Source organism: Mercenaria mercenaria, chromosome 8 (genome assembly GCF_021730395.1).
Source record: "Mercenaria mercenaria strain notata chromosome 8, MADL_Memer_1, whole genome shotgun sequence".
Classification (NCBI taxonomy): Eukaryota; Metazoa; Mollusca; class Bivalvia; order Venerida; family Veneridae; genus Mercenaria; species Mercenaria mercenaria.
Genome location: NC_069368.1, coordinates 26,246,925 through 26,257,904, shown reverse-complemented (window position 1 = coordinate 26,257,904; position 10,980 = coordinate 26,246,925). Strand labels below are relative to the sequence as shown.

The window sequence follows — 10,980 nt, the reverse complement described above, 5'->3', positions numbered from 1 at the left end:
TTAATCACTAAATACTTGACAGCAACCAATCGAGTCTCCACATTTATATCAGCAGTCAGGGGGTGAATCTAAAACCTTAGCAACTTGACGCAGGCGCGATGAGTAAATGTTTCTAATGTTTAACCGTAATCAATAAAGATCAAGATCCAGATATGCTACACACCAATTTTTATGAAGATCCAAAGCTCTAGTGGCCCCCATTTGAACAAACTTTAGAAAGAACCTTATAATGATGCTACAGACCAAAATTGAAGGAGATCCATTTAGAGGTTTAAGAGAAGAAATCTTTACGGGTATTTTTAGTTTTAGATCTAGCAGTCCTTAAAAGGGGCCAAGTGCCCCCATTTATACAAAATTGGGATTGGACCTTAAAAATGATGCTACAGACCAACTTCGATGAAGATCCATCAAGCAGTTCGTGAGAAGAAGTTCACTGAGGGTTTCGTATTTTAGCCCCTCAAAAGGACCAAGGTGTACCATTTGAACAAGTCTGATAGAGGTCTATGAAAGGATGATAATGACCAAGTTTTGTGTAATTCTGACTAGTAATTTCAGTGGAGAATATGTATGAGTAAAATGTTGAAGCGGTGACGACTCACGGCGGACAATCCACTGATACTATTAGCTCATCCTGAACTCCATATATTCGCAATAATTAGACAATGACGCCACCCATAACAGGTCAAAATTGAAGATCATACTAAGAGGTCATCCTGGATCTGGAAGATTTTTATTTATTTCTCTTTTTTCAATTATAAATATTTTCCCTGTATATTTCATCTAATACGTTATTCCATTTCATAGTGTAATTTCCTTTCATAATAATGGCATATTATACGTGTATAATATCTTGTTAAGTTTTTCCAAAAATGTATTTTGAAATCTTGTTATGTAAACAACACTAAAATGGTACACACGTACAGTATATAGTGTAAAAAGACTAAAAATATCACAAAAGTAAAGTTCAAAATTCTTCCGTACAGGAGAGACTATGTCCAGGGGACATATTTCTGGTCATGACTTATTGTTAATGTGGTCATATATGCATAAATGATTTATCAATATATAAAATAGTGCACAGTCACATAATCTGCAATTTTGAATGTTAATTCCTGATATCATTGAGGAATATAAATTTAGCTGCTTTCTTAAATCACTGCGGGGAATCACATGATCAAAACAATCTCTAAACCAAAATAAATTTAGAAATAATATGGGATAATATTGAAGAATCTTTTGCTAAAAAACTGAAATATGGCCTATCATATGCCAACATACATGTATCCTAAAACTACAACGATTTCAATCACAATCACCTTCTGATTATCTGGAACACTTCAAGAAACTGATACTTATTATTTTCCTTAGTCTTTGTAATTACAGGATATCTATCATTATCCTCAACTACATGATAATTTAACAATTTTCATTAGTCACATGATAGGCTATGTTTAAATTTCATATCTTATAATGACAGGAAATTTTATTCATGTTCTTCAAAATATAACTTTGGTTTAGAGATTATTTTGATCATGTAATTCCCCAGTGTTAAATGGCCTACCAATAGTAAAAATCATTATCTTAGTAATATGATATGCGGCGTGAATGGACAATATTGAAGATCTCAACATTTTATTATTGAAAATCAGAGAGTGCAAAGATTTATCAATCATGTTAGATTGTAGATAACATTGCAGTTAAACTATATTTAATGACTATTTTCAGAAAAAGGATATTTCAATGTTACAAGATAATTTGAAACCGTTCCTCACCGTTACTGAAAAAATGACTGTCAATATAACCTTATTTTCTGAAAAAGTTGATCAAAATTTTCAGAAAATGATCTGTCAATGTTACCAACTGAAACCGAAAATCAGCTGGTCTACCTGCTACTGTTAAAGTGGTTAAGTATCAATTATTAATAAGCCGCCGGTGGATAGGTTGGAAAGAAAAGGTAAGGTTTGTATTGTTTAAAAATACTGTATAATTATCTTTATACATTTCAAAGTCAACTTTATAAAATACCGTAATATGTTTATATCAAAATCTAAAAATGTATTACTATCATTTCCTACACGCCCGCTTACAATGATGTACTTTCTCAATGTTTACAAAGCAATTTTGAAAATAAAAGTAGAATGAATATAAAACATTTTGTCTTAAGGTAGTTCTGCACGTTTGATAAACCGGAAGTGGTGGCGTAACGTCATTTATCCGGAAAACGTAAAATAAAGCCTGGATTCGGCGTACGGAAATGAAAATCATTTTATGAATTTATGACAACCTGTGAGTAAATTTATTAAAATGGCACTGTTACTATATTTCTAAAGTCAAGATATGATATGAAAATGTGACTTTTCCAAATGATATAATTATAGTCTCTTATACCACTATTTTTAATAGAGAACTTTTTAAATGTTTCTGCACATACACCAACAAAATATGTGTTCATTGTTTACTGTGTGTGAATATAAAATGGCGTGTTTGACTGTACGTTTGCGATAGATAGTAATGGAATAAATTGATTTGAGAACGAAAACAAATGTTTGTATAAACTTTGTACATTGTTTTTCAATTATAAATGGCTAAATCAAACAAATTGCAAATGTAATCTTTACCTTATCGCGATTATACACTTAAGACTTCAGATTTTGTCTAAGTTTGCAGTTATATTTGGTAGTGTATGATAACGGTACACTCTTGTGGAGCATTCCTGTACGTGAAATAGGACAGGATAAAAATTAAACGATGCTATAAATAAGGTACGGTAATAGGAATATGGTATGGTGATATAAATAAGAAACATTTATATATATATGCGGCACAGTTGATCAAAATGTTCAGTTCTGTCAATGTTACCAGCTTTTCTGAAACCTTTTATATACATGTCTGGCACGGTGATATAATTGGAGGTTATTTTTCAGGGCTGGTGTGCCTTAAGGCGATATTTGCATACTAGGTCAGGTATTGGCCTGAGGGCTTTAGCCCGAGGGCAAATACCGATCCAGTGTGCCAATATCGCCTTAAGGCACACCAGCCCTGTTTTATTTAGAAGTTATTATACCGGGCTGGTGTGCCTTAAACATACTAGGTGAAGGGTTTGCCCGAGGGCAAATACAGATCTAGTATGCCAATATCGCCTTAAGGCACACCAGCCCTGTTTTATAACCTTTTTATTGCATATGTTCCATTATACTGATAAAGTGAAAACGACATTAAAATAGCTTATGTAATGCGCGGGAACGTCAACGTTTTCTAATGACGCTGACGTCATTTCCTTTCAAAGATTTGTTTTATATTCATTTTTAGTGCTTTAGTTTCTTGTGTCAGCGTTATTCAGGCACCGTAGGAGATGTAGGTAGCGAATTATGTATTCATATCATGTATTCTTTTGTAAAATAGATGTTAGTTTGTATATACTGCCAGTGGAAGTTTAAAATTTTGACCTTTTTATACAGCCGGAAGATTGCCTGATATGGATTTTTGGTACACCCGGAAGTGTGCCTGATATTGATATTAGGCAGACCAGCTCGCATGAACGCGAATATCGGCCCAATGCGTTACTATATTTAGTATGGAAATATAAATAAGATACGGTGATAAGTGACAAAGCACGTTGATATACAAGAAACTTTACAAGATACAAGAAACTTTATTTTACGTCGGATATGAAATTAACAAATAACATTAGCTTAAAGCTATTTCCCGACAAACGTATGATATAGTAATAACAAAAATAAAATGAAAAAATAAAACAGCTGTAAAGAGAAAGCAGTCATAAAAGAACAAGGGAAGTAACTCTGTAACAGTACATAAACATTACTGACCTTGTTACTCCCCTTAAAAGCTAAATTAAAGCATACATGCTGAAAAGAGGGATACTAAATCAAGCAAAAAAAAAATTAGTTAATTACAAATAAGTAGATGACATTATGGGTATTGTGGCAAGTGTAAAAACAAAAACCCTATCTAAGTAAATGTCCCAAAAAACTACCGAAAGAAAGTTGTAGATTTGGGAAAAGGGCCTGGAGAGGTCATTCACTCCACCACACCCATATCTGTCATCTACCCTAGGAGAAAAGAAGCACACAAGTTAAAACATAAAAAACAAAACAGACAACTTACAGTACATATTTACATAAAATTAACTAAACTAAGACATACTAAGAGAGGAGCACATATTTAATAATAGGCTTTTTAAGCACATGCAGATTATTACTAGGAAAAACTAAGCTAAATCTGTACCATGCAACTAAGAAACAAAAAAAAAAAAATGAGGCATGAAGAGTATTATACAGAAGAAAGAAAAAAGAGAAAAAGTAAAACCTGTGGGAAAGCTGCTGATCTTGACCTAGGCCTAAAAACTGCCATAAAAGTAACTAAATAAAAAACTGATTAGCAAAAATAACACAAAAGTGTGACAGATAAGATGAGATTAAGAACAGATATCTCCTCAAATCAGATTTGCGAAGAACTGATCAGCAACTTTCTCGCAGAGAGTCATGTTTACATAAAATGTGATAACAGCAGCATTTTTTAAAACAAAAGCATGATAGAGAAAAAGCAAACAAAAAACAAGCAAGCAAAACAAAGCAAGCAGGACAACAGCACATACAATAAGCAAACATACAGCATACACTCACTGACACATGGCACATTTACATTTGGGGCCAGTCCAGGTGCGGACCAGTCTGACAAAGTCTTTGTACCTATCTATGGTTCTCATGTCATTTGGCAGACTGTTCCACACCCTGACGGCCTCAAACCTAAATGAGTTTCTTCCATACCTTGTTGTCCTTACTTGTGGCACTTCTAGAACATTTTCATACCTGAAATCATAATTAGAAGATTTTAATTTTACAATATTTTGCAGATATTCAGGCGAAAGATGGTGTATACATTTAAAAGTTTCGATGGCAATGGTTCGTAGTCTGTTTAGATGTAATGTTGTTAAATTTACTTTGTTTAATAGAGTTTCATATGAAGAAGTAAAGTCATTATAGACAATCTTAAGAGCTCTAAATTGTATTTTTTCAAGTTTTTCAGTGTTGGTTTTTGAACAAAAGTGCCAGATTAGAGGACAGTAATTAAAATTTGATCTAATAAAAGATTTAAAAATAATTAGTCTTGTATTTTCATTGAGAAATTTGCTCAGTCTCTGTAATACGTTAAGTTGTTTGGCGGCCTTTCTGCAGAGATTGGTAACCTGGGAGTCAAAATTTAGCTGAAAATCAAGATTGACTCCTAGTAGTTTAACCTCGTCTTCACATATTATTTCATTTTGACCTATGTTGAAGGATTTGACTGCTTTATTAGTTTTGTTTCCTATGCAAATGACTGGAATTTTTCTGGATTAGCTTGCATTTGGTTTATATCGAACCAATCAATAAGGATTTGACTTTCAGATTCTAGAGTTTCTTTGAATACATCTAGATCCGTGTGTTGGAAAGAAAGGGTATTGTCATCTGCATAATTGTAAAGAGTTGACCTATGTACGAAATAGAATATATCATTTAAGAATATATTGAAGACCAAAGGCCCGAGGATTGATCCTTGAGGGACACCTTTAAGTATTTCATGCCATTCACTAGTAATTTTACCGAGTTTAACCCTTTGAGACCTATGTGAAAGGTAGTTTAGCATGAGTTTGCAGGCTTTCTCTGATAAACCATATGCCTCAAGTTTGAGGACTATAAGATTATGTGGTAAGCAGTCAAAGGCTTTGGATAAATCCATTAGTATGGCGCCTATATATTGATTTTCATCAAGGGATTTTTTCCAGTCTTCAACTAATTTTAACAAAGTTGTTTGGCAGCCATAGGATGACCTAAAAGCAGATAGATATGGATGGAAAATATTTTCAAAAAAAGTCAGTTAATTGATCACTCATGATTCTTTCATATATTTTGGACATGGTGGGTAAGATGCTTACTGGCCTGTAATTTTTTTCAATGAAGGGATCATCTTTTTTATAAATGGGTCTAACCTGGGCTTGTTTAAGTTTGGATGGGAATTGACCTTTATCTATCATAGCGTTTGCTATTTCCTTAATTGGGTTTACAAGGCTGCTTTGACCTGCTTTTATGATTTTAGGTGGTATGGTATACATAAGGCATTGTGATATAGATATGGTACGCTGATATAAATAACATTGTTTGTTAAAATTGATAATTATTTGATAGCATGTATTAAGTACATATACTTCCGTTTGAATCATTGCCAGAGTAGGTGACACTTCATTAATAATGTCGTTATTATCACGATGAGTTGTCGTTGACTTTGTTATGTGACGTTTTAGATTGGGATCTGTAACGTTTTTTTGTTGTCTTTTCCAGAAATGGTCTCAGTAGAGAAAGACGCAATGAAATCAAAAGTCCTTTTGCAATTCCTTAATAGCTTGAGAAAACGAGGTTGTTAAACAATTCTTACAATGGGTGTCCGTGGCTTGAGGTCATTTATACGTGAAAAACGGGACAAGTTTCTAATCGATTTCAAACTGCAAAATACCAAGTTAATAATTGATGGTTCGAATTTGCTTTACTTTCTTCATTTACACTATGAAGATGAAAATGTGTATGGTGGAAATTATGACCACTTTTCCAAAAGATGTAAAGACTTTTTCAAAACTTTATTAAAATGTAACATTACACCAGTTGTCGTTTTTGACGGAGCGGACGATCCGGATAATATGAAATTAGACACAATTTTGAAACGCTTGGACGAGCATTTTAAAAAAGTCAATAAGTGGCAAAAGACGGAAGAACTACTGCCAATTCTATCAAAAATAACTTTATGCCAGATTCTCGAGGAACTGAGTATTCCACACATGGCCTGTGTGTATGAGGCTGATAAAGAAATTGCAGTTCTAGCGAATAAATATGAATGTCCAGTCTTGAGCGACGACAGCGATTTCTACGTATATAGTTTAAACATGGGTTCGATATCAATGGCATGTATGGTTGAATCAGAACGGCGTGATTTAGCTGGCAGATTTTACTTACCAGTCAAGCTTTACAAACGCAAACTTGTCTTAAAGGAAGTGTTCCATATGGAAAATGATGAATATATGTTTCCAGTCTTCGCAACATTGGTAGGAAATGATATTTTTGATCCATCAAATATTACACTCTCTAATCCGAAAAATCCACGTGACAAGTTAAGCTGTGCCACTAGAAATTTACGTAAACTCCTAGAGTGGATTTGTACAGTTGGGTTTGAAAGTGGAGAAATAGCACTTGACCACATTTCTAGACAGATGTCTCAAGAAGAAAGAAAGCAATTCCAAACGTCTGTCCATTCATATCTAGCCATCGCTGAATTTTCCATTTTTGATTTAGAAGCATTTCTTAAAAATAGTCAAATTGGAAATATTGAGCATCCCCGTGACGAAGCTGATAGTCCTAGTGAATGTGTGAGTGAAAACCAAAATGATAGTTCAGGCGGTACTAGACAATGTATGACAGCGAACCAGCGGGAACCTTTGGACATTGGTAGTGTCGCTCCAAGTGTGGCGGCAATAAAGCTGGAATCTTCAGATGACGATAGTGCTATTGCGTGTGAGACGGTAGATCAGCACGAGTGTTTGGACAATAATGATGCCATCTCAAATGTGGTAAACAGGCTTGAGTCTTCACATAATACTTGTGCTATTGCATGTGAGACGATATATCAGCGGGAGCTTTTGGACATTGATAGTACCACACCAAGTGTGACGGCAAACAAGCCTGAGACTTCGAAAGCTACTAATGTTATTGCACATGAAACAGCAGATCAGGGGAATCCTTTAGAAGATAACAGAGACAAAAGGCATCAGACGGTAAAGCAGCAGGAACCTTTAGAAGATAACATTGGCAACACGCATCTGACGACAAACCAGCTGGAGCCTTTATTTGACAAAATTACAAGTGCACGTACACCAGCAAACCCATGTGAGCATGTATGTGATAACGTTTCTAGTACATATTTGATTGCAAACCATCGCAAGTCAGTGCATGAAAACAATATGGGGCTATTCCCGCATGAGCCTTCTGAAGTAAAAGATACAGGTACATTCGATACAAACGTACGTGTTCACGCAGCTGAAGAAACGTCTGAGGTCCAACGTATTGAACTGAAAGACCGTAATGGAAACCAATTGCCGTCTTGGTTTGTAAACAGTGTTATCAAATGTAAAATGGACTGTTCGTTCATACTTAACGTTGCAGAAAATCACAGACTAATATTCAAAGCACAGGCTGAAATGCATGAACTGCCGTCTTCTTTTAATTGTTCGGAGGGCATACGACGTGTAATATATAGACTAGTTTTGGACCCCGAAAAGCAATTCAAACACAAAAAACAAAGAAGTGTGATTAGAGAATACCATAGAAGAAGTACAGAACGTTCACATGTTAAACCTATCGAAAGACTGCAATGCATTCCGGAGCTCCCGTGCCTTGAAACCATTCCATTGCTTTCAGATAGTGAACGAAAAAACATCGTGTATGCTACGTTAGGAGCTATGCCCGCGCTGCTTGATAAAGAGGTGGATGAGACCTCACAAATACTTATTATTATGCTTAGCCTATGGAAAGCAAATTCTCGAGCTTCAAAATGTCATCTAAATAGCTTGATAATAGGTATTTTTGCACTTCACATGTTCAACCCGACAGGATATGTATCATGTCCCGACATTTTGGATGCGATTGAGGCTACGAGCAGACATAGCATTGATGATTTTAAAAAACGCATGGAAAAGCATTTCTGCAAGCATGATTATTTGGCTAGACATGGCATAAACAAAGTATTTATACATAAAGTGTCACAGTTCCAGGCTGTCTTTCTTCACACATATCACTTAAATCAGCTGCTTCTTAGATCCGTGCGTATGCCAAGTCCCGGCGTGGTACTCAACAGTACATTTGATTACAGCATGTGTCATTTACTTGAAAATAACGTGCAGCCTAAGAATATTCTGTGCGGAGAAGAATCCTCCCTTTATTGCTTGTTCAAAAAGTGGAAAAACTCAATAGAGGACAGATGTAAGGGCTTTGCTCGGTAATAAATGTGAGCGCTGATTGCTGCAAAAAAATGTGACAATTCATGCAGAAGACGTTGAATTATACATAAATGTATAAAACAGAATGACTAAGTACAGATGTAAAGTAGTGGCAATGACTGTGTCTTCTTTTGCAAGCACTATTCTCTTCTGACTGAAAATATTGATATATAAAATATTAAATTTTGAACAAAACGCATTGACAGCTGAAAGGAAGAAAACATGTTACGAAGAAAATTAGTCCTAAAGTTCTACATAAAACAATTTTAAGCAAAGATCGCAGACCCTTGCAACTGTGTATGTACGAATACAGAAATGATTAACATTTGCAAAATAACTAAAATAAAACAGTTACACAACGACAAAGCAAACAAACAAGGGAAATTAAAGAGGGAAGCGATGTCTAGTGCTAAATAACCCAGGCGACGTGGGTTCGAGCCCAACTGGAGTCACGACAACACCTTTTCATAAGACAGCAGCGCTTGGTTTTCCAGGAAGCAGACTCGAAGAGTTGATACAATTAACTTGAAGTTTTTATCCCAGTCGAACTAAAACAAAGTTGATATAAAATGAATAAAGGGCCGCTTTGAAACAGGTCATTATATCATAAATGAACAAAACATTTCTCATCCATGTTAACTGAATAAGTCATAAGCGTCTACCTTTACGTCCAGTTTGAACGAAAACATTAATTAAAGATGGGCTTTTTTATTTTCTAGTCTTTTAGTTTATGCAACCGACAAGACAGTAGCTATAGACGAATTCACAAGGCATAAACGGTACGAAAAAGACACTCTATATTCCTGGTATGAACATCTCGGAAATGACGTACAAGCACAGGGGCTATAATTAACTGGCTTTGTTTACGTCAATAGCTGAATAACCATCAATTTAACAGATCTGAGTGTCAGACGAAATAAGTAATTGCTTTTATTTCATAAGATTTCGGATGGATATCGCAGCTGTCTTTCAGGTTGTCTATCAGTTACAAACCAATTTTAAGTATAATGACATCAAATAACATCACATTCTTCTGTCATGTTTCAAATATATTTCTGCAAGTTCTGACGGAGGCACAAGTCATGTTATGTCGTAGTGAAGGTGCATATCTATGATGAGTAAATGTTCGTAAAAGAAGGTATAATTACATGTATATATGTGCTTGTGTGCCTACTTTTCTCATATGTTATGATAAATGTATATAATCGTTATGTAAACTGGTTCATTAAAAATGTGTATGCATATTTGTACATAAGCGATTGTGCAGATTGGTATTGTGTGTTGGAATCCTTATTCATAACATCTGACATATCGCTTCAAATTTAGACTGTGTATGTGGTAGTTCCAGTCTGTGACTCTAGTTTCCGGATAGTAATGAAAGTATGTTTGTGCCTCGGAAGGAATTTACCAAAAAATGGTTCTCTAGGTTACTGGAAATAAATTTACCTGTAGACAAAATAATGCAAAATGCTGCTTTATTATATTTATTGCATTTGTAATATAACTGATGAACTATTCAACTTTAATATTATTATGCATATATATGTATTTGCGTTTAGATATTTAACATATTTTTATGTCATTCATAAAATAAATTTTGAAAAATGCTTTTGGTTTTAGTTACTAACCTAATAACAATTTCGGATAAAAGGCTACGCATTTTCTTAGGTGGGTCTCTAGCTGGGTGTAGTTTTGGCGGTTACCTGGCAGCTGTGTGTTAATTAAGATTGACTGTGTCTGTTGGATGAGGATCGTGATACTTCTCAGCCTGGCGGCCCTCGGGAAAATACTGCAAAAATGTTTAGTGTGAATTTCAAAAGTAAATACATGTATAAGGTTTTGGTCAAAGAAGATCATGGCGTCCATTCAATGTTTCTATATAAGAGTTCGGTTAAGCCGGTGCTTATGGGTTATGCAAATTCTGTCGTGCCTCATCACAACTG

General features: G+C 34.9%; 1 protein-coding gene across 2 annotated transcripts; it reads left to right on the top strand.

The window, feature by feature from the left end:
• Positions 1-1,607: 1,607 nt before the first annotated feature.
• On the top strand, positions 1,608-10,644 carry LOC123566724 (uncharacterized). Of its 2 annotated transcripts, none has more exons than XM_045361043.2 (2): positions 1,608-1,954; positions 6,336-10,644. In XM_045361043.2, exon 2 carries the CDS (start codon positions 6,431-6,433, stop codon positions 9,038-9,040), a length of 2,610 nt encoding a protein of 869 aa, XP_045216978.2. In that variant the 5' UTR covers positions 1,608-1,954; positions 6,336-6,430; the 3' UTR covers positions 9,041-10,644. The 2 variants fall into 2 exon arrangements, with proteins under 2 accessions (XP_045216978.2, XP_045216979.2); XM_045361044.2 differs by having other exon boundaries at positions 1,608-1,959.
• The last annotated feature ends 336 nt before the right edge of the window (positions 10,645-10,980 follow it).